The 24,823-nt window shown below is 33.7% G+C and overlaps 1 protein-coding gene across 1 annotated transcript in view; it reads left to right on the forward strand.

Moving 5' to 3' along the window:
- CEP290 (centrosomal protein 290) overlaps nucleotides 1-24,823 on the forward strand; it is a 96,522-nt gene that overhangs the window by 56,884 nt on the left and 14,815 nt on the right. The window contains exons 29-43 of the mRNA XM_065888153.1: nucleotides 137-248; nucleotides 861-1,316; nucleotides 2,119-2,283; nucleotides 3,241-3,348; nucleotides 3,568-3,702; nucleotides 4,914-5,180; nucleotides 5,796-5,903; nucleotides 6,557-6,756; nucleotides 9,389-9,602; nucleotides 10,552-10,689; nucleotides 12,617-12,838; nucleotides 13,188-13,310; nucleotides 17,253-17,398; nucleotides 17,731-17,886; nucleotides 20,459-20,582. Coding sequence (XP_065744225.1) covers nucleotides 137-248; nucleotides 861-1,316; nucleotides 2,119-2,283; nucleotides 3,241-3,348; nucleotides 3,568-3,702; nucleotides 4,914-5,180; nucleotides 5,796-5,903; nucleotides 6,557-6,756; nucleotides 9,389-9,602; nucleotides 10,552-10,689; nucleotides 12,617-12,838; nucleotides 13,188-13,310; nucleotides 17,253-17,398; nucleotides 17,731-17,886; nucleotides 20,459-20,582 — 2,674 coding nt within the window. The remainder of the gene's footprint in view (nucleotides 1-136; nucleotides 249-860; nucleotides 1,317-2,118; nucleotides 2,284-3,240; nucleotides 3,349-3,567; nucleotides 3,703-4,913; nucleotides 5,181-5,795; nucleotides 5,904-6,556; nucleotides 6,757-9,388; nucleotides 9,603-10,551; nucleotides 10,690-12,616; nucleotides 12,839-13,187; nucleotides 13,311-17,252; nucleotides 17,399-17,730; nucleotides 17,887-20,458; nucleotides 20,583-24,823) is intronic.

Below are 24,823 nucleotides of genomic sequence, written 5' to 3' on the forward strand. Positions count from 1 at the left end.
AAACTTTAGTATTTCATACAAAGAAGAGATGCTGCAAACTAATGGCTTTTCCAAGGGTCTAGAAATTTGAAATTTTAATATTTATTTACTTAGAAAATGTACCCAGTTGTATCTGAAGTATCTTATCACTTCCTAGACTAAAAGAGATTTCTGACATTGCCAAAAGGCAAGTTGAAATTTTGAATGCACAACAACAGTCCAGGGAAAAGGAAGTAGAGTCCATCAGAATGCAGCTGTTAGACTATCAGGTATGTGCAGTATTAACTCTTCTATATAGATTCTTTTCTTTTTCCTAAATTTACATTAGATATTGGGATGATTTTGTAGTTTTAATCAGAGGATATATCAGATAGAGGCTCCTATTTTTGTTAGTTGTAAGTTGATTAGAAAAACTCGTTAATTTGAAATGCCATTCATAACACAGAAAAGCATTTAAATGCTTACAGATGCATTGTGCTGGCTGCTGATCAAAGTCCAGACAGTGAGGAGAAACATGTCTTTCATAACAATATTTTCTCTTGTATTTATATATAGTTTTTCACATATTCTCACATTATAAGTTTTTTTAGGATTAAAAAACCCCACATTGTCTGCATTAGTATTATTATCAGTACTGTTATTAATATATGGAAGTTTTCAAAAAAACAGTAATATTCCAACTGTTAGATGCCAGATTTAGATTTTAAATAAGTTTGATTCTAGGTTTCTACACTTTTGCAATTAAAACAAGGTTAGATTTTTGTAGGATCTCATGTAGCACCCTGTTTTAAATTTTATTTAGTAAATTGTGATTTTAAAACCATGATAAGTTTCATTGGGAAAACTTGAAACTTCCTACAAACATATATTTTTTATATTAGGCACAGTCTGATGAAAAGGCACTAATTGCCAAGCTGCACCAACACGTTGTCTCTCTTCAAGTTAGTGAGGCTACCGCTCTTGGTAAGTTGGAGTCGGTTACGTCTAAGCTGCAGAAGATGGAGGCCCATAATTTGCGCTTAGAGCAGAAACTTGATGAAAAAGAACAAGCTCTCTATTCTGCCCGTTTGGAGGGGAGAAACAGAGCAACACATCTGCGCCAAACAATTCAGTCTCTACGACGGCAATTTAGTGGAGCTTTACCCTTGGCACAGCAGGAAACGTTCTCTAAAACAATGATTCAGTTACAAAACGACAAACTGAAGATAATGCAAGAAATGAAAAATTCTCAACAAGAACATAGAAATATGAAGAACAGAACACTGGAGATGGAATTAAAGTTAAAGGGGCTGGAAGAGTTAATAAGCACTTTAAAGGATGCCAGGGGAGCCCAAAAGGTAAAACATTGATTTTAAGTTCAGTATTTTCAAAAGAGTTATGTAATAACTTAGAGTTAATATGTGCCTTTGTGAATAATGCTTAATATATGAACAAAATTCCATGTATAATTTATTAATTCAGGTTTTATAAATTAGGAGTTTGGGCTATTTGGATATCTTTTTATAAATAAAATGAGACTCCTCTAAGCCATGGTTTCAATAGAAATGCTTAGATTGTATAATATCAAAGAATTTTAAACACTCTAGGAAAGTTTATATATTAATTAAATACTAATTATAATTATTCTTAAACATTATAGTGGTTAGTTGAATTCTACTCTTCATAATTATTATGTTTAAAATTATTTACAAGTAGTAGGCCCACATTTATTTTTTAAGATAAATTTGTTTTTGCCCTCATTTGGAAGGAATTAAACGAAAAATAATTATTTTGAAATTAAATTTTATTCTCTAGGCTAGAAACATTTAGGATTTTTATTTACGAAAGTAAAATGAATGTTGCAATTACATACATACACTAAGGACCCAGTAAATATGTGAAAGTAAATGAATAAATGAAAGTGAATGTTAGTGATATCCATTCCAACATCATTTGAAAAATGTTTTATGTTAAGATCCCACATATTAGAAAAGTCTGGAAATTCTAAATAAACTTTTCCTTGTGGAACAACCAAGGATAATTTTATATCTTATTTTGTTATAGAATGTCCATTAATTTGAATTAAAATCATTAAGATCAGTGGAGAAATATTTGTTTATATAGTATTTACATTTGTATGTATAATTTGTGAATCTTCAGGTAATCATTTGGCATACGAAGATAGAAGAACTCCGTCTTCAAGAGCTTAAACTCAGTCGAGAATTAGTCAAAGATAAAGAAGAAATAAAATATTTGAATAATATAATTTCTGAATATGAGCATACAATCAGTAGTCTGGAGGAAGATATTGTGCAACAGAATAAGGTTTCATTTTGTATTTACTTTCGTATTTGTTGCTAAGATTTTTAACATAACAACATTGCATGAGTGACTACATTATTTTCCTAATTGAGTGTAGCTCCCATTATTATTGTTATAAAATATTCTGTTCGTTATTTTTTAAACTATTCTAAAAATGCATATTTATTTAGTTGCATTAATAGTCTTAAAAGGAATAATTCATAAGCAAACTTATTTGGTAAGTTAATTTTTATTTCAATATTAGTTATTTGACTTTTCATGGTTACAAGTTTCTCCTGGCTCTCACTGATGGAATAGGAGAAGGCAGCTTGGTGTAGAATATTCACTAAGGAGGCAGATGATATTCACTAAGCACATGCTTGCTTGCTTCAGAAATTCTGTTGTTCCTTCTGCTTAGATTGCTCTTACCCCAGATAACAGTATTGATAATGCTTTCATTGCCTTCTGGTCTTAGCTCAAATGTCTTACCTTATCAGTGAGGCCTTCACTAGCCACTCGGTCTACAACAGTAAATCTTATCATCAAGATTCCCTGAATAGGGATTACCTAGTTTCATTTCACTCCATAGCACTCATCACGCTCTGACATATTACATACTTACTTGTTTATTGACTATCTCCCCCTCACTAGTGTATAAGTTCTGTAGTGAAAGGTACTTGGTTTTGTTCACTGCTGTGTTCTCATTGTCTTGAATAGTGCTTGCCACACAGAATGTGTCATTAAACATGTTTTGGATGAATGGATGGATGGGTATATGGATGGATTGAAATCCTGACTCCATATCTGCCTGTCTCTGTGATCTTAGGCAAATCACTTCATCTCTGAATTTACTTCCTTTTTCCATAAAATGAAAATAATAGTGACCTCAAAGGGTTGTTGTGAGGATTAAATAAGAAAAATGTGTGTAAAAATTCCTGGTGAGTATCTCTGTGTGTGTCTGACCCAAACTGTCTTTTTCAGTTTCACGAAGAAAGACAAATGGCCTGGGATCAGAGAGAAGTTGAGCTAGAACGTCAACTAGATGTTTTTGACCGTCAGCAAAATGAAATACTAAGCGCAGCACAAAAGGTATGAATGATTAGTCTTGTTTGCTACTCTGTAGCACGGCCTATAATGTTAACAGATAGAAATATTTTCTAAGGTCGGATGGAATTTTAATTGATGGTATCTTTTTATGTTTCAACTGTAAGTGGAGTTTAACCATGTCATGTCATACAGTTGTAAAAATTAATATTGTTCTTCTCAATGCTGCAACTGCTTTTTTAAAAAAATTCTATTTCTCAATAGTTTGAAGAGGCTACAGGATCAATGCCAGACCCTAGTTTGCCCCTTCCAAATCAACTTGAGATTGCTCTAAGAAAAATTAAGGAGAATATTCGAATAATCCTAGAAACACAGGCAACGTGCAAATCACTAGAAGAGGTAATTAGAAGAATTTGCATTTTGATTAGTGCATTATTAGGTATGCTTGTGGCATTTTCTAAGTAATATTTTTAAATGAGGATGAAGCGTAAAATGATGAATCTGTTGCTTATTCTGTTCTCCTTTTTTATTCTCCTATAATGTTTCTAGTAGCTGATAAAGAACAGCAGATATGGCTAATTTGAAATTACTCTCCTTTTAATCATTATTTGCCACTTTTGGGCATGTTCTTCAGTTGCTAGCGTGAAAGGAAACAAAAAGAGCATTTGACTGTAGCTTTATGAGCAATGTATTTCTTTCCTCTCTATGATCAAGAACTGTTTTCATCCTTGTTTATTTTTATGTTTTATTTTGAAGTGCATGTTTTATACTCTGAATCAATTTTCAGTTTATTCCTTTTTGTAGATAGTTAAAGGGTTTGAATGTAAATTAGAAATTATTTCTTAGTTTAATCTAGGTCTTAAATATGGTTAATAGATGATTAGATCTGTCTTCTTTATTAAATTCTACAGAAAATAGTATAAACTGAGTATGTTTCGATGTCAACTAAAATGAAAATCATATTAACTGTAAATACATTTAAAATAATTTTTTAAATTGTGCACTTCTAAACCAACTGAGGAAACTTAGATTGTCTTCTGTAATTGTAAATTTGTTGTTTATGTGTATTGCCGCTGAGTGTACTAGATTTTAAATATCTGCCTTAATTCTGTTGAGGAGAACACACTTTCTTCTGTTTTGTTTTGATAAGCTGCAGATTTTATAATAGTGACCCATTGACTCAGGCCACTAAAATTCCAATTTTTATACTTTGTTGACTTTATAGGTTACTCTTCTAGTGCTTTAGTAGTCAGTGGACCAAAATAAAAGGAATGGTTTATTACATTTTCTTTCTAAATCTATCACCACCACACATTTCTAGTTCTAAATCTATAAGACCTAAATAAAGTACTGTAAGTAAATTTCATTTTCATCATAACAGTGAAATTTCTAACACATGTGATAATCTACAAATAAGTAAAATATACATGTAGATAACTGCTGTCACATAGAAATAGTCGATTAACCTTATTAAGTATCATTTGGCTATTATAAGTATGATGTGAAAAATAAAATGAAACTCCTTTCCTTGCTTATAGCTAATCTGACTAAAATTCAGATGAAGCATTTTTAAAAGAAAAATGTATTTTTTTATGATTTGATCATTGCAGAAGCTAAAAAAAAAAGAATCTGCTTTACGGTTAGCAGAGGAAAATATTTTGTCAAGAGACAAAGTAATTAATGAACTGAGGCTTCGATTGCCTGCCACTGCAGAACGAGAAAAGCTTATAGCTGAGCTAGGAAGAAAAGAGGTGGAACCAAAATCTCATCACACATTGAAACTTGCTCATCAGACCATTGCAAACATGCAAGCAAGGTTAAATCAAAAGGAAGAAGTGTTAAAGAAGTATCAACATCTTCTAGAAAAAGCCAGAGAGGTATTTTATTATATTATGTTATGCTCTTTTATTTATTATGATGTTTTTTAGACAAATGCCAAATACTGTTCTGCCCTGAAGTGGTATTTCATTTCTTGTTTTCAAATGATTCTATTCAGGTATTGTTACTTTCACGTGATTGGATTACAGATCTGTCAGTAAAACTGGCAGTTGTGTTATGGACCGACTAAATTGCTAAATTAGGCTTTCATGGTGAAACTGTGTGATTTTGAAAAATATCATTTGAGTTAATAGGTAAAGACTGAGGCAGTAAGTTAGAATGAAATCTGTCACACAGGTATCAGTGGACATCAAATTTGCTAGAACTTGGAGGGGAAAAAAAATCTGACATTTAAAAATTTGCTAGAAACAAGTTAAAAGCTGATGGATACATATTATTCTAATATTAACAATAAATTATGCTCTAAGGCTGGGCTTGTCAGTTTGAACATGTGCTAGGGGAAATACAGGTATAAATAAATATATGCAGATGTTGTTCCTTCCCTATCTCATAAGGATTTTAGAAGGTAAAGATAAGAAAATATTTAAGACCTTTAGAATGTGAATTTATTTGAATCATAATATAAGATATAGTTTTGATTTCTTGTAAAACAGGAACAAAGAGAAATTGTTAAGAAACATGAAGAGGAACTTCATATTCTTCATCATAAATTAGAACTACAGGCTGATAGTTCACTCAGTAAATTCAAAGAAACAACTTGGGTAAGATTCTAAGAACTTTGTTCTATTCTTTATTGATTTTTGAGACCATGCAATTGAAAATTTAGCTCTCCCTTTTTTTTTTTTTTGGACTAGAAGCCATCCTACCTTTTTTTTTTTTTTGCCAGAATAATCTTCTGAAGACACAGCTGTAATCATTTTTTTCCCTAAACCGACATTTGTTAGTAGCTTACTGCTGCCTACAAAATCATGTTTATGTTTCTTAGCCACGTACTCAAAGCCTTCCATGATCTGACCTCAATCTTTCTTTTCAAATCTGCACATTAAGTTTACCTGTGTCTAACTGCTTTCCATGTTCTGAATTCAGTTCATTCTTGCCTCTTTTGATCACTGTGTTCTATATGTGCGAAATGACCTTAAGCAAACCTTAGCTTCCTCAAGCCTTAACTCATTAATTCAATCAACATTTATTTATTGATCCCCCACTACATGTAGGCACTTTGCCATATACTGGGAATACAAAGAATAAGATCCATATTTCCTATCTTCTTTAAGCCTTCATTACCTATTAAATCATTACATTTTAGATTTGATATTATATTTTGATCATTTAAGGAACCAAGTTAAAATTATGGAGTAAGTATGGCATTGCATTGTACCTGCTCATGGCTAATATAACCAACCATATTTCATAGGATTTAATAAAACAGTCTCCTACTCCAGTTCCTACCAACAAGCATTTTATTCATTTGGCTGAGATGGAACAGAGAGTAGCAGAACAAGATGACTCTCTCTCCTCACTTGTGATCAAACTAAAAAATGTATCTCAGGATTTAGAGAGACAAAGAGAAGTCACTGAATTAAAAGTCAAAGAGTTTGAAAATATCAAATTACGGTAAGTCTTAGAAATGTAGATATTGGCAAATGGGAATAATGATATAATAAAGATAAATGTAAGCATTTGTTATGTCATGCACTGTTCTAAAAATGTTGAATATATTATCTCATTTTATACTACTTGTGACATAGCATATTCACTCCATTTTGCAGTTAGGAAACTAGGCTATAGGAAGCCTCAGTTACATGCCTAGGAGAAGATGGGAAAGCCACGATTTGAATCTAGTCAGTCTGACTCAAGAGCCAACTCAGATTCTTATATAGAATCTCATCTTTAACCTTTTTAAATTTCCATTTTATTATCTAAAAAGTGAAATGACAGTGCTTACCCTGGCTCTTTCAAGGTGGTTATATAAAGGCCAAATGATGATGTATGTGGAAGTAATTTGAAAATTGTAAAGTAACATATAAATATAAAACTTCTATTTACATACCTATAACAGTTTCTGGCATACATTAAAGGCTCAAATATTTGTTGAATGAAAAATTAACCAATCTTTTTTATTAACCACAGTGACGGTAGAGGGCTCACAGCATTCTCTATATTAGAGATTCGAAACATTGTTCAACCATTTATCAGAATGTGTATTTTAAAACTAAAATAGGTTTATATTTAGGTATTTTGTAATCATTGTAGAACTATCTCTCTGAGGCTCAGTTTCGTATCTGAAAAAAATAAGAAAGCTAACTACTTGACTTATAATTCCATTCCATCTCTGAAGCCCTTATTAGAACCTTTGCTTCTTTTTTTCATTTATCCAAGATGCTTCTGACAAAACTAACACTATTTGTGCTTAAGAAGCTGCTACTTTAAATAAGTTATTCTCTAAGAGAAAAGAGAATTAGCAATAGCATATGGTATATTTTCAATCTGATTTTCCCCATTCTGTTAAATTTTATACATGAGATGCTATTTTTGATATAGTAAGTTTCTGTCATATTTTAGAGCATAAAATTTCTTGCATTTTTTTTAATGTTTTTTTTAATTTCTTGCATTTTGAATCTAATTCCTGGATGTGGAAAATAATCATTTTTTTGACATTACCTTGTATATATAATTTTTTGCCACATGAAATACTTGAAGTTGTTGTTTTGTACCTTACCATGTCATTTTAGCCTAAAATTATACTTCTATTCTCTGTGTGCACATTGGCATACATATTTTAATGTGTCTTAAGAAATTATAGTTCTTTGTCATTTTTTTAGTGAAACCTTGTATTTTTACACTTTGATGATTATTTAAAGTGACTTAAGTTTTTGCTGTAAGCAACAAGTCTCAGTGTGTTTAATACCTGTTCGTGGTTTAACAGACCTTCCTCTCACTGATCAAAGTTTAATCATTTGAATCTCCATATTGGTGACCTTATTAATGCAGTGTCTATATAAGCACAGTGAACTGGATATAATTCAGTTTATAAGGGTAATTAATACTGACTGGGCAGTAGGATTAATTGAATTAACTAAGTCTTTTGATAGTATCTACTTCTATATAGTATACAGCTATAGAGTTATAGATACAATACTAGTGACTTTAGAACCATAATACATGTGATTTCTGTGAAGGTTTATATTTTGTCTTTGTAACATGTTGTTATAGGGCAGTGGTTCTCAAGTGGAAGTAATTTTGCTCTCCTCTCCCCGCTCCAGGGACATTTATTATTGCCTGTAGACATTTTTGATGAACAACTAGGAGGTACTACTGGCATCTGGTTGGTAGAAGCAAGGAATGCTGCTAAATATGTTTTAAAATGCATAGGACAGGGCTTCCCTGGTGGCGCAGTGGTTGAGAGTCCACCTGCCGATGCAGGGGACACGGGTTCATACCCCAGTCCGTGAAGATCCCACATGCCGCGGAGCGGCTGGGCCCGTGAGCCATGGCTGCTGAGCCTGCGCGTCCAGAGCCTGTGCTCCACAACGGGAGAGGCCACAACAGTGAGAGGCCCGTGTACCGCAAAAAATAAAATAAAATAAAATAAAATAAAATAAAATAAAATAAAATAAAATGCATAGGACAGTAACCCCCACCCCAATAAAGAATTATCTAGTCAGAAATGTCAATAGTGCCATGGTTGAGAAATCCCTGATACAAAGGAAGCAGTCACATCTCGCAGGAACCATAATATTTAAAGTGTAATTTTGTTCATTCTCTATATTATTTCATCTAGAGCCACAAATTACTTGATGCAATTGCTGCAAAAAATAGTAGAAACTGGAAGAAAAAACTCTATTTTATGTTAAGTTTAAGAGTAGTTAAGTAGAATAAAGAATTGTTCATCTTTTGGATTTGGATCAAACCTTAGATTTTTTTTTTTTTTTTTTGCAGTACGCAGGCCTCTCACTGTTGTGGCCTCTCCCGTTGCGGAGCACAGGCTCCGGACACGCAGGCCCAGCGGCCATGGCTCACAGGCCCAGCCGCTCCACGGCATGTGGGATCTTCCCGGGCCGGGGCACGAACCCGTGTCCCCTGCATCGGCAGGCGGACTCTCAACCACTGCGCCACCAGGGAAGCCCCAAACCTTAGATTTTAAGGATGCTGAGGACCAAACATTTGTTCTTTGTAAAATTTGTGTCAATCAAATTGTTAATTGCAGCAACTACTCTATTAAGTATATATGTTTGCTTTATATTAGGCTCCAAGAAAATCATGCAGATGAAGTGAAACAAATAAAAGCACAAGTAGAGGATTTGAGGTGTCTTCTGGCCCAGTCACAAAAAGAGTCGCAGAGTTTAAAATCTGAACTTCAGGCTCAAAAAGAAGCAAATTCAAGAGCTCCAACAACTACAATGAGGAATCTAGTAGAAAGGCTGAAGAGCCAATTAGCCTTGAAAGAGAAACAACAAAAAGTAAGTAACAATAGAAAATTATCAATATTTAAGAAAAACATGTGGTAGATTGCTTTTACAAAAGATTTGTAGAAGATGATAGCATGTATCTCTCTCGTAATAAAAAGTATAAGCCTTATCTTGAACAGGGTTGGGTCTTTATAATTCTTTTAAATAGCTTTATAGATAGGTGTTGTTTTTAAGTTCAGATATAGTCTAATTTATCTTTTTATGTTTTCAACCTGATTTGTGGGTTAGCTGTAGGAAATAAAGGGAAATCTTCATTACATTATTTATTTTCTCTCCTTTCCTATTAGGATTGTATGTTACTGAGGCTATTTTGAACAATTTGAATAATTGAAAAATTTTAAGTAACTCTGGGGATTAAGAGGGAGTTAGGATAAGAGGAGGAAAGGTTAAAGAAGGAGACGCAGAGATAGTGTTATGAAAAGGAGTTGGTCAGTGGATTAACAGATTTATTAGTTTTTTTATTTATCTCATTTTATACACTTAACTGTTTTAGAAGGTGCTGCTGTTTTTCTGTGCTAGCTCATGAAATTTATTGGCAAATTTTAAGTCTTCTAATCTTGTAACTTTCCTTGTCTACTTACATTCAATTAATTTCACATGGAAGTATGTACTAAGTGAGTAATTTAAATAAATATTTCAACTTGGAAGTTTGAAAACAAAACATGCCTGGGTTTTGTAGTACAGATTGCTTGATTCGATGCTGGGTTCTCACAATTATTATTATCAAGATTTTGAATTCACACTCAATTTGGAGAGAATTGAATTCACTTACTAAAGGAAATTCATTTGAAAAAGTTGGGTTGTTAGTTTGTGAATTCTGTTTGATTAAACACATGGTATTTTAGGAAAACAGTTTAAAGTAATAAAGCTTATATATATTTTGTATTGCTTATATGAAATACCAATTTTTTAAAAATATTACGTATGTTGTAACTTTTAGGCCCTTAGTCGGGCACTTTTGGAACTTCGGGCAGAAATGACAGCAGCAGCTGAAGAACGTATTATTTCCACGACTTCTCAGAAAGAGGCAAATCTCAATGTTCAACAGATTGTTGATCAACATACTAAAGAGCTAAAGGTGAGTATCGACATGTGCATTAATATAACAGAATTCCTGCTAATTCCCATTGGAAGAGAATCCACTTGGATATATAGTAATTTTAATAATGAATAGGGAATTTATTCTAATGAATTATTGGTGGATATACACATGTCCACACAGTTGGGGTTTTTAAAAATAAAATTCATTTATTTATTTATTTTTGACTGCTTGGGTTTTCATTGCTGTGGGCAGGCTTTCTCTAGTTGCAGTGAGCAGGGGCCACTCTTCGTCGCAGTGCGCAGACTTCTCATTGCAGTGGCTTCTCTTGTTGTGGAGCATGGGCTCTAGGTGCAAGGGCTTCAGTAGTTGTGGTGCACGGGCTTAGTTGCTCTGTGGCATGTGCGATCTTCCTAGACCAGGGATCGAACCTGTGTCCCCTGCATTGGCAGGCAGATTCTTAACCACTGCGCCACCAGGGAAATCCTACACACAATTTTGAACACTAAGCATGTTTATTGTACTCACTGAATAGCATCTTGGGGATTAGCAAAGGATAGGCCATTATAAGCTATTTCTCCTAACAGAATTAAATTTAAGAAACATTTTTCTTAGGATTTTAAATTCTATATTGATAAGCAAGATAGGTGTACAGATTCCTTTGTTTTGTTTTATTTCTTTTGCCTTTACAGAATTTTCCATTTAGTTTTTGCTAAGTTCATAATATGAGTTAGTTAGCTTTCCCTTTTTAGCCCCTGAAATAGTTTATGGAAATCATGTGGTCCTTGACATTTAATCTACAGAGCTGCCTAACTTTAAAGCCTTTTTTTGAAGTTATTTATTATTTTTTGACAATGTATTTTATTATTTTCTTACCCAATTGTTACGTTTGGAACTGTATAAAATTTTTTCTCCAAAACATATACATTTAATGATGATTTTCAAATTTCTTCACATAAAGTTTCATATAGTATATTTTGAGTAAAATGAAAAATTTACTTTGTATATGTTTTGTTTGTAATTTTTATTTGCTCTTGGTTTATTTGTATATACCCTTCATCGCCATTAAACCATATACCCTTCATTGCCATTAAACCATGTAAGGACTGGATTTTAGTCCGATTTTTAAAATCTCTTGTGCCTATCAAGATTATTAGCATAGTTGACAGTAAAAATCCATTCAGTAATAAATTTATAAATAGGTATAGCCCTTTGATGATGTCTTCTTCAGTACCTTTCTCTTTGCCTGAAATTTCTGCTCTGAATTCTTTACATTCTTCCAGTCATTTTTCTTGAAGCCTTTTTTGACTCTCCAGGAGAGTTTGTTTGTCTCGTAACTGCACTATAATACTACTAGTTTCCTATTAGTGCTATTGGTAATCCCTCTTGGCCTGTAATAATTTACTCAACAAGACATATAATAAGTACCAGTATTCCCATCAATGTTACTATATGGGACAGCTAAGAACTCCTTTCTAGTGGCTTATATATACTGTCTAGTATTGTGAGCTACCCTTTTATGTCTTGTCTTTACAAAGTAGATTAGAAACTACTTAGAGTAAAAGATTTTGTTTTATACTACTCTTATGCTTCAGTGTTCAAAAAAGAAATTTCTGTGTACGTTGATATGTACTTGTTTTTCTAATAAATTAATTCAGCCATAATGAAACATTTGCTTATTTGATGAAATTTTGGTTCTAGGTGTTTGTTAAAGATGAATTGCTTTAGACAGCTTCTTCATGTTTTGTTTTTTTTTTCCCCTCAAAGTAAACTTGGTTCATTTGAAATGAAGCTAGAAAAATTTATGTAGTTTGTGGTGGTTTTTTTTGCATGTATGTGCTTAAAAATTTAGACTGAAACTTTCTTTTTAGTAAGTATTAATGGTGTACTTTCTCTATTATTGTTGCTTTTATCATTGATACTTGCTGAAGATTCATGAATTAAACCTTTCTTTATCTTGTATTAGTCACAAGTTGAAGATTTATGCGAAAAAATTTTTAAACTTAAAGAAGCTCTTAAAACAAGTAAAAACAGAGAGAACTTACTAACTGATAATTTGAATGACCTAACCAGTGAACTACAAAAAAACCAAAAAGCCTATAATAAAATGCTTAGAGAGAAAGATGGAATTGATCAAGAGAATGATGAACTGAAAAGGCAAATTAAAAGATTAACCAGTGGATTACAGGTAATTTTATATTTAATTGTGATAATGTTTTGATTTATAATATACAGGTAGTAGTTTATTCCCACTTTTTAATTCTGTCTATAATATTTGCTGAAACTAGCTTTCAAATCACTTTGATTAATGTAGTTGCTAATTCTCTCAGTGACCTTTACTGTATTTGTAGTTTCAGGGTAGCATATCTTATTAAAATACAGAAGTAGCTACTATGTTATTCTTAAATATCAATAGTGTCATTTAGAAAGCATGGTTAGCTGTAGTCTCAGAAAGTTTCTACAACTGGAGTATTTGTTGTGTATTTTGTTTGATACTTTTTTATTTGTAAAATGTAAAAATACATCTTATTTTTCAGGGCAAAGCTCTGATAGATAACAAACAAAGTTTAATTGAAGAACTCCAAAAGAAAATTAAAAAGCTAGAAAGCCAACTGGAAAAAAAGGTGGATGAGGTAGAAATAAAACCTATGAAAGAAAAGGTACGTGAAGAAATGTACTGATATGTTTAAGGTAGTGATGGACTTAGTTAAATATGTAATTGAAGAACAGATAATTCATTGATCTGAGGACCTGATACATATACCATAAATGGTACTGGATAACATAGAGAAGTTTAAGACAAGTTTCAGTCCTTTAGGAATTTACAGATCAGCTTGAAGAGACACCAATAATGTAACTCTTATTCAGAAATTACTATATCATCTTCCTGACGTTACAGTACATCCCAAATCCCTTCATACCATACATACCCAGCTGTATTTATCACTTTTCTCAATATAATTGTTTATATAGATTGGTTTATATAGACCTTTGGGAAAGAAAGCTGGGCATTTTTATTCTACTATCTTGACCCACATGTGTCCTTTTTAATCCTTCAATGAACTGGACTATTATTTCAGGGTAAACAAAGTGACTTGGAGTATATTCAATATTTGCAGTAATAATCAATAACCAACCCACTCATAAATTGATTCTGTAATGTGAGAAAAATAGCTTAAAATTTTCTTACAAGTTAACTAGTAAGCTATTTTGTAATAAAAATTACTGATAGACATAACCCAAGGAAAAACTAAAACTGGCTAAAATCCACATAATTAAATATGTTGTAAATAATAAACTGGAGACAAGATATAAGTAGCATTGACAAGATCAAAAGTGACCTTGGAAATATTGGTGTTAGTAGTAATGTTTGCCCCTGAAGAAAATCTCAGTGGAGGAGCCATAGTTAGGAAGAATGTTTATTGTAACGTTTACCCAGAAAAGATTCATATCTATAAGATAATTTCAATAACATGAAAGAAAATTAAGTATCTTTAATGGCACTGAATAGAAAATAGGTAATGGGATTAAAATGTTTTAGTAGGGTATGTTCTAGAAAAACATTTTCCTCATGAAAATTTATCATTGTCAGTATAATTTTGATCTAAATGTTTGCATTTATATACATGGAACCACAACATACTTGTCAGAAGCTTTGCTGGTGAAAACTGCAAGGTCAAAATGTCCTTACTCTTCAGGATTGCTTTCTTTGCTGCCTCCCTACTTGGCCTTAAGTCTAATCCTTGGGTACTAGTTCCTAACCTGATTCCTATCAAAATACCTCAGTAGCCTTGTGGCTTTGCCTAGACCTCTAACTTCTGTGCTTCACTTTATTTCTCCTTAAAATAGAAATAATACTATTTGTAATTCCAGCTTCTCAAGATTATTTTGACATGAAATGAAATAATATATGAAAGTCTTTGTAAGCCTTCAAGTCTATACCAGGGTATGATATTAGAAAAAGAGTGAGAACACAGAGAGCTACAATAATATTACAATCTATATTCAGGAATTTGATGAGACTATTCTTTCAGATTCCACAGCACTGGTCATTTCTAATTTTTTTTTTTACTCAAAAAATGGTTTCATATTGAAATTTCAACACCTTTTTCTCTGTAAACAATGTTTGAGGGGCTTCCCTGGTTGCGCAGTGGTTAAAGAATCCACCTGCCAGTGCAGGAGACATGGGTTCGAGCTCTGGTCCACAAAGATCCCACATGCCACGGAGCAACTAAGCCTGTGCGCCACAACTAGTGAGGCCGTGCTCTAGAGCCTGCGTGCCACAACTACTGAAACCTGCGCACCTAGAGCCCGTGCTCCGCAACAAGAGAAGCCATTGCAATGAGAAACCCACACAGTGCAACGAAGAGTAGCCCCCGCTCGCCACAGCTAGAGAAAGCCCGCACGCAGCAACGAAGACCCAACGCAGCCAAAAATAAACTAATTTAAAAATTAATTAATTAATTTAAAAATTAATTAATTAATTTAAAAAAGAAACAATGTTTGAGGCCTATCTATATAAGATAACAAAACCCACCCCCAATCCTTACATTCCTGTGTTTCTTACACTTCTCTGCTTGTCTCTGTAGCATTTATTACTATCTGACATACTAGAAATTTACTTATCCATGTGTTCATCTTTTGGACTGTTAACTTTGATGGCAGGAACTTTGCTGGTTTTGTTTATTTTTGTATCCTCAGCCACGGGGACAGTCCCTGTCACGTAGTAGATGTTCAGTATTCGTTGGATGAATGAAAATTTTAAAATGCAATAACATTATCCTGAAATTTATGATAAGAAGCTATTGGTACAGAAAATACAAAAAGAGAACTTCTCGTCCTCTCTTCTCCTCTTTTCTCCCCCAGTCAAGATCAGACCGTTGGTGACATTTGCCTTTGTTGTTTTTCTGTTTATTTTTAAATTACTTCAGTCTTGTTTCCCTACTTCACTCCTACTTCAGAGAATAATATCAGATGGGATAGAACTGCCCAATCTCTACAGAATACACCATGCTGCAGAATTGTTTACATATACCTTTTGCCCTCAACTAATACTTACATTTCTGGAAATACACAAAATTCCTTGTATGTATTTTAGAAAAAATAGAAGTTAAAAACTATCAAACACTTACTGAAGTCTTTTACATTTTTTTAAAGGATACATGTTAGCTGAACTAGATAAATAAGGTAAAAAATTGGCCACTATGGGAGAAGATCGTTTTGATAGGGCTACTTATCTTAGTTGGGTATTTGACTTTAAACTGTGGCTTTTAATCCTTTCAGCCCCAACATTCTCTTTTATAGTAAATACAGTGTTTCATAATGTCCCCTTTACTATTCCAAATGAAATTTTTAGTTAATATAAACTACCTACGTGCATAATTTCAAAATTTCACCATAAATGCCCTAAATGAAATATGGAGAAACATAGAAGGAAAATAATTTATAAAAATAATAAACATATTAATATATTTTTCATAATTCACCATGTAAATGCTTCATAGAATACCTAATGAAATAGTCATGTGCTTCCACCTTTAGGAAACATCGATGTGAATTCAGAGCTACAAACGCAGACTAATACAAATGTGGTCTGTTGGCTCCCCACATGTCACAAAGGCATTGCCATTTGTTAATTTGATTTCCAAAGTGGTAAACAGTTGTTTCTGTAGTTCTCAGCAAAATGACGTCTATAGTCTTTACTTTTATAAGACTGCTGTATTCCTAGAAAATTCAGTACATAATAAAACCATTAAAAAATTGCTTGGTGGAAAGGACATAAATTCTTAGCTCAGACAATTGTGAACAGAATTTTTAACTATATGAATGTTCAGTAGGACACTTGATATTTCTTCAGTACATGGGACTGTTCTGCATTACATAGACTTTCCTTGGACACCTTATCTCAATTATAACAAACCATAACACCTAGCCCTGAAGTATCCTAGTTCCTTCCCCCCCTTTTTTTTTTTAAAGCACTTATCACCAGCTAACATACTTCAAAAAATTTTTTTTCTTGTTCTTTGTCTGTATTTTGCTCCCTTCCCCTAATCCAGCCAACCAACCAACCAACCAACATAAACTAGACTGTAATACCCATGAAGATAAGCCTTTTTTGTCTGGTTTATTCATTGTTTCTATTCCTAGTACTTAGAGTAGTACCTGGTGCATGATTCATGCTAATAAGTAAATATCTCTTGAATAAGAGAAATAATGTGCATTGAAGATTTGAAGGAGTTGTGGCACTAGGAGATTGCTATGGGCTGACAAGATCGGGTTGGTCATTTATACATATACATTTTTTGTTGGAAGTTTACTTTAGTCATCATCCATTTGTATTAGACTCCTTTAGGAGTGTTGCTATTAGTCCAGACTGTTCCCCAGAATTTTATCTGTCAAGTTATAGAATACAGAATCTTAGACTGAAGGGCATTTTTGCTTACAGCTTGGCAGGCCTAAAGATTCTGGAAGTGACATAGCAAAATGAACCTGTTTACATATTCTTTAGGAAATATTGGTTTACCATTGTTCTAGTAAATTGTAATTGATCATTCTAAAAAACAATATTGGTAATTTTCTTCCTCCTTTATTATTATTTACAGAGTGCCAGAGAAGAAGTAATTAGGTGGGAAGAAGGTAAAAAATGGCAAACCAAAATAGAGGGAATTCGAAACAGGTTAAAAGAGAAAGAGGGGGAAGTCTGTATTCTAACAAAGCAATTGAATACTTTGAAGGATCTTTTTGCCAAGTGAGTTTAAATTTAATGTAAACCTAATTAATTATGTATAGTCTTTAATTGACCTGGAAGTTAGTTTTTTGATAATATGAAAAATGTTTTAGTTTTAATTATCATTTATTATCTATAGTTCAATTTTTATTTTCTTTAAAATGTGTATTAAATATATTTTAACAATTTATAAGTGTAGTTTCCTATAATTTTGAAATAAATTAGCTCATAGCAAATACAGAATGATCCAATTTTTGTATATTGGCCTTACAATAAGGAAGCTACAATTTAATAAATTGAACAAGCCAAACAGTGAATGGTATCTTTTCATGATTTTGTATTAAATCCCACAGAGCTGATAAAGAGAAACTTACTTTGCAGAGGAAACTAAAAACAACTGGCATGACTGTTGATCATGTTATGGAAGTGCGAGCATTGCAGTCAGAAAAAGAGTTAGAAGAATTAAAGAAGAGAAATCTTGACCTAGAAAATGACATATCATATATGAGGTAAGCTAATACATGGAAATATAGAAACTGATATAATAAATGTGTGTCATCTTAAGCTTGGGTTCTGTTGATTCTTTTCCTATGTGAGTTGAAATATTCCTGCTTCTTTTTATGCCACATAAATATGGATTATATTCTTGAACTTTTGAATATTATATTCTGTGACTCTGGATCTTGGTTAAATTGTATGGAAAATGCAGGTATATTTTTGTTTTAGCAAGTCTGGATAGGTTCAGGCCCCATGTGCTAACCTGATTTATGTGGGCTGTGGTTCCGGTATCATTTTCAAAGCTTTTACAATGCTCTTTGGCTCTGTTCTGCCTATGCAACTCCCTATTGACAGTCTGCTATGTGGGCTGTCTTCTATTCAGTTCTCAGACTCTTTAATATTCTGATTAGGATCAGATCCATGCATTCATGCTCAGGGGTGAGCCCAGAAGTTCATGAGCAACTTTATAAGGTTCCTTTCTTGAGCTCCTTTCCTTCTGTGATTGATCTCCCTGATACATTTGGTTTCTCTCGGGCTCCCCTTTCTGGTACTTCGAACCAAATCTGTTGCCCTGTTGCATCGTGCACTTCAGCTATTGTGATCTTGTCTGCAGCTAAGCCAGCAGCTGGAGGGCAGAAAGGGGACATGGCGGAGGGGGAGGGGCACTACTTTGCCTTCCCACCTTATTAATTACAGCTCTACCAATTGGAGAAGAAGATTCCTCTCCCTAAAAGTTTTGGCTCCTGTGAGTTCCCCTTGCAGCCTCTGCCACCACTGCCTTGGAATGGCCTGAGGGTTGGGACATGAGAGAATGCATAGAAGAGAAAAATAAGAGGGATTTTTGCACTGTCTGTGAGAGTTGTTAAGCACCCTTTCTCCTTACTGGAGCTAGAACTTTAAGCCTTGCCTGTGGAGCTCTCTCCCTCTGTGCTGAGGCTCATCTTCAGGTTTCAAGCTGTGTTGTGTTCAGGTCAGGAAATACTAGAGGAAAGGAAAAGGTAAATTTACCACCTCTTTGCTGATATTTCAGATTCTCGTGTTTTGTCCCAACCTGTAAAATATTTACTTTTCAAGGTCCTTGTGAGCTTTCAACCTACGTTCCATCTCATTTCCTTCTAAGTCATTGTTTCTTAAATTCTTCAGAATTTTCCTTGATGGAGAAGAACAAAATGAAACATTCTTCTTTGTTTTGACATCTATTTATAGCTACTGTCTGGTCCTAGCTTCCCTGTTTTTCTTAGTCTAAACATATGTTCAGAATAAAACCGAATCCTTTTATTCTCCTTTGCAGTTTTCTCAAGGATCAAAATATTTTAGTTTTGAAACCTTCTAATACTTTTAGATATTTAATAGCTTTTTTAAAACATCTTTATTGGAGTATAATTGCTTTACAATGGTGTGTTAGTTTCTGCTTTATAACAAAGTGAATCAGTTATACATATACATATGTTCCCATATCTCTTCCCTCTTGCGTCTCCCTCCCTCCCACCCTCCCTATCCCACCCCTCTAGGTGGTCACAAAGCATGGAGCTGATCTCCCTGTGCTATGCGGCTGCTTCCCACTAGCTATCTATTTTACGTTTGGTAGTGTATATATGTCCATGCCATTCTCTCACTTTGTCACAGCTTACCCTTCCTCCTCCCCATATCCTCAAGTCTATTCTCTAGTAGGTCTGTGTCTTTATTCCCGTCTTGCCCCTAGGTTCTTCAGAACCTTTTTTTTTTTTTCAGATTCCATATATATGTGTTAGCATACGGTATTTGTTTTTCTCTTTCTGACTTACTTCACTCTGTATGACAGACTCTAGGTCCATCCACCTCACTACAAATAACTCAATTTCGTTAATAGCTTTTTTTCTAATATGAATCTGTGGAGGCTGAAGTAATTGGAGAAGACTTTATAAAAGAGATTGAACTTGTCTTCTCAGTTCAAATGTGAATTTCCGAATTTTATGAATCAGATCTAGATTTTAGAGGTGGAAGGGACATTCTGAGAAAACAGAACCCTAGCAGAGACATAGTGGCAGGAGTGAATCTTTCATGTGTGGGTAAGAGTGGATTTATTTGCCGAAGTAAGGGAAGAGTCCTGGACAAATGTGCTGAACAGGTGTGCTTGTGCCAGATAGCGGAGGGCCTTGTAGGCCATGCAGGTGAGTAGTATAGATTGAAGAAATAGATTATTATCTGGCTCCACTAAGAACCTTATAAAATGCTTGACCATCTTGAGAAGTGCATGGATGTTATGAAATTATTATATAATGTTTTAAAAATAGTAGGTATTTTTATTCAGCTATTTTACACAATCCCCAAAATAGATGCATGTTCTTTACATATATTAATGTATTTTTTTAAAATCAAAATACCCTTTTTAATTCATAGTTTAAAGGAGGCCAGCCGTGAATCCTCTGTAGAGGATCAGTTTATAATATAGTCATGTTTTAATTTAATTTTGTAAAGTTTTCAAGTTTTGTAGAATTTAAAAGAAATACAGTGTTAAAAATATTTTTTTCTATTTTTTAATATGATAAAACAGTAAAAAGTTGGAAGTTTGAACAGTAAAGAGTCTGTGATTGTTGTTCATAGGACCCATCAGGCCCTTCCTCGAGATTCTGTTATAGAAGATTTACGTTTACAAAATAAATACCTCCAAGAAAAACTTCATGCTTTAGAAAAACAGTTTTCAAAGGATGCATATTCTAGGCCTTCAGTAAGTGCACATCTTTTCATTTTTTGTATTCTAAAGTTTAAAAGTGAAATCAACTTCTACCTTTAGCTAGCTAAAAACAGATCCTTCTCATTCATATTAATGCAATAAATCCAACTTTTATTTTTACTAGGTAATGATGTATGTTAACTTCTATAATCCTTTTTACATAATAATGGTAAACTTATGATTCTTATGCTTTGCATAAAATGTCATTACCAATGATTTCTGGAGATTTTTAAATGTAGTTATGAGTTTTGCTGTGACAAGAACATATAGTTAGATAAAATAGGAAGGTGTGTTATAACATTATTTCCATTCAAATATGTGATACATTTCTCGTTTTTCTTTATAAAGTCTCATTAATGTAGAATTATTTGTTGTATCTTATTTTAAAACATTCATGTGTATATTTTTATTATTTTTTTTCCTTTTCTTTTCCTGTTTCTTCTCTTTCGTCTGCTTCAAGCAGAATCTGTTATGTGATGCAGCTACGCTTTCTCCTCTTGCTACCAGTGTTAATAAATACAGTCATAATATTTTTCACAAAAAGAACAATTTACACAGGAACCAAAAAAAACCCATAACAGTACTCAGAATCAAAACTAGGAAAGGAATAGATGTTAGGGGCAACTTATATCATCAGGTACCTAGGAATATTCTACAGTGTTACAGTAATGAAGAAAAACACAAAGCAGAAGATATTGTAGATCCTACTGAGTTAAATAAATCTGAGTCAAGACCAAATAATAAATCACGTCCATTTAGGTCAACTAATGGTACCTTGATGGATTTTAACTCCAATTTTGAAAAGGAACCAGATTGTAAAGTTGAAAAAATTAATCAAGACTGTTGTGAAAATAATAAACAGGAATATAAAAACAAGGAAGAGAATGAGCTAGGCAAGAATGAGAAAGAAAAGGGACACATAGCTGAAGATGTGAGTCACAACCACCACATGGATCCAGAAGAATCTGCTGGGGAGGACTGTGGTTACGCCACAAGCGCTGCTGCAGTGAGGCAGTGTGCTGAGGAGGATGCACAGGCAAACTCTGAAACTGCTGTGTCAGTCCAGCCAAGAAATGAAGCGTCCCAGGTTTGAGTACATGGCAGTCCTTTATTTCTCTTGGCTGAGTTTTCTCATAGCAAGTGGTGTACATATTTGGTGCAAATGGAAACAAACTGTGTAGGATTTGTAAAGAATATGAATTGTTAATAAACTTCTCCTTAAACCCTAATATTTGACTAGTTCCTACAAAAACTTAGTGGTTGTACACTTCCCGATTCATTTTAGTACTCACTGTTTTACCATTGGTATTGGTATTGCCATTAGTACTCACTGTTTTACCAAGTATTAGATTAGATAACAGAATAACAAAAATAAGGCACTTTAGATGAGTTCGTTTTGCCTTAGAAATTCCTACTTCAGCATGCTGTAAAATCTCACTGTGAGTAAAATTTCACTACAATGAATAATATCAGTAAAAATCTGTTATGATGCTGTGTAACATTCTAACATATATAGCAAGTTCCTTTAATGGTCTTTTTGCCTTGTAACAGATGCTTTTTTATAATGAGAAAAGGAAGCTTACGTGTATTGCCTAGGTATAGTTTTCACAATACCCTGCAGAGAATTATTTCTACTTTATGTGGGAAGCTTGGAGAATAAGTAACATCTCTAGTGATCAAGAAGATGCAGAACCAGGATTTAAATGGAGGTCTGATTCTACAGTTTATGAACTTTCTACATACACACACTACTTTTGGTCAATTTATGCAACAGAATAAGAAGTTTGTTCCCAGTTGAAATCAAATAGCGTTCATTCATTCATTCATTCCTTTCCACTTTGGATATTCCAGTCACCTAAGTCCTCATTCTCATTAGATCAGACATTTAAATTAAGAGAAAATGGATGAAAATGTCTTAATTCTTATTTCGTTTCCTTATCCAGGTACATAATGCTTCTTTTTTTCACTTGATAATAAGTAATTGAGAATTTGAGACTTCCACTGTGTGTTATCACTAACTCTCATCCACTAAGAATTTGACTTTTGGCAGTGTATACCTTTTAACAGGATTCTTCTTCTATAGAACAATTTGGAAGTCCCCCCAAAATTGATTACACAAGAATTTTATTTAACTTTTATAGAAGTTTCATTAGAATTTATTTTCCAAAAATTTGGACAATCTCAACTAATACTTTTAGTTTTGTTTTCTGAGAATAGGAAGAAAAAATGATCCACATTCACTTACACAAAGAATTGCATCCATATTTTAGTGAGGAGAACTGTTGAAAAAATTCAGCAGTTCATGTAATATCATCAGATAGAATTATTCTCTTCTGTGAATGAAATTTAGTATATTTTATATTTATCAGTTAGGGGTACTTATTATCATTTATTAAATAGCTATCATAGACTGAAGAGGTGAAGTAAGGGAGACAGAAGAGCTCAGGGATAGGGAACTATAGATTTCCACGTCTGAAGAGACCTTAAAAATCATCCTGTCTAGTGCCTTCATTTGTAAGATGCAAAAACAGAGGACCCGGGGGCTTCCCTGGTGGCGCAGTGGTTGAGAGTCTACCTGCCGATGCAGGGGACACGGGTTCGTGCCCCGGTCCAGGAAGATCCCACATGCCGCGGAGCGGCTGGGCCCGTGAGCCATGGCCGCTGAGTCTGCGCGTCCGGAGCCTGTGCTCCACAACGGGAGAGGCCACAACAGTGACAGGCCTGTGTACTGCAAAAAAAAACCCACAAAAAAACAGAGGACCTTGCAGGTGGCATGATTTGCCTAGTGTTAACCTTAATAGTAGTAGAATCAGAATGTATACTTGGGTTATCTGACAGAGAATAAGTAGGAACATATTGCTCTAGTTTACTGACACCATGAAATATGTCTGTCTTCTTTTTCTTGCCACTGTATATGTTCATATGCACACACATTCCCTCAAACAGTTAGAAATCAGGTAGATACATGCAATGTTTCTGCCAGTGTTGTGTTGTATGCCCTCAGGTCAGAATCAAAGTTCAGCCCAGAATTTCTTTACATTTCTGTATCCTATTTTCTAATTTCTTTACTTTTACTGCATTTTACCTAAGAAAACTTTTTCTTTTTTTTACTTTTTTTTTTTAACCTAATGGTGAATATGTCAGAATGTATTTAACCTAGTGCTAATTAAAAAGATGTTACAGAGCCATGTATAATAAATGTATTTATAGAATATTATACTTTAATAATAATGAAATGTGTAATATATAACTGTATTATATAATAATATGATAATCATCATAATGTCTGTGGAGTTATTGAGTTGATCATCAATCAAGCCAATAGAGAATGGAATGGGGGAGAAAAAACTAAAGCTGTTCTGAGTGCTTTCAGAAAATTATCTCATATAATGCTCTTAACAAGTTTATGAAGGTAAGGGGTATTCTATCCACTTTATAGGAAAAAGTAACCAAGCACAGATTTCTCTTTCAAATAATCTATAGCTTAGAGTGAGAACTGAAATTGAACATAAATAATAACCCAAGGTGGATTCATGCCAAAAGAAATGCAAATAAAGTGTTACTGGATTTCAGAGGAGGGAGTGATTACTTTAGCTCAAGGAATGATGAATAGCTTTCTAAAGGAGGAGGAATTGAGGCACTTTTTGTAGGCTTGTAGATTTGTTTGCTAGGGCCACCATAACAAAACACCACGGAGTTGATGACTTAAACAAGAGAAATGTATTCTCTCACTTCTGAAAGCTGGAAGTCCAAAATCAAGATATTGGCAGAGTTGATTGCTTCTTTAGGCCGTGGGGGAAGGCTCTGTTCCAGGCCTCTCTCCTTGGCTCATAGATGGCTAGCTTCTCCCCATCTCTACAGTGTCTCCCTTCTATGTATGTCTGTATGTCCACATTTCCCTTTGGTATAAGAACATCAGACCTTGTTGAATTAAGGCCCACCCTAATGACCCTGTTTTAACTTAGTTATCTCTGAAAAGGCCCTATCCTCAAATAAGGTCATTCTGAGGTACTGAGAGTTAGGACTTCACATATGAATTTGGGGCTGGGTGGGGCTTGGGGCATGAGACAATCTGTAACAGGTAACAGTACTTTATTTTTGGATGGAAGGACCACTACAAATTCGTTTAGTCATTATGAGAGTATATATGGAGGCATTATATGTGTGGACATTATTAAATCACACTGACTTTGCTTTCTGTATTAATTACAACAGACTGATTACCTTTTCTCATG

This window comes from Phocoena phocoena, chromosome 11 (assembly GCF_963924675.1).
Source record: "Phocoena phocoena chromosome 11, mPhoPho1.1, whole genome shotgun sequence".
Lineage (NCBI taxonomy): Eukaryota > Metazoa > Chordata > Mammalia > Artiodactyla > Phocoenidae > Phocoena > Phocoena phocoena.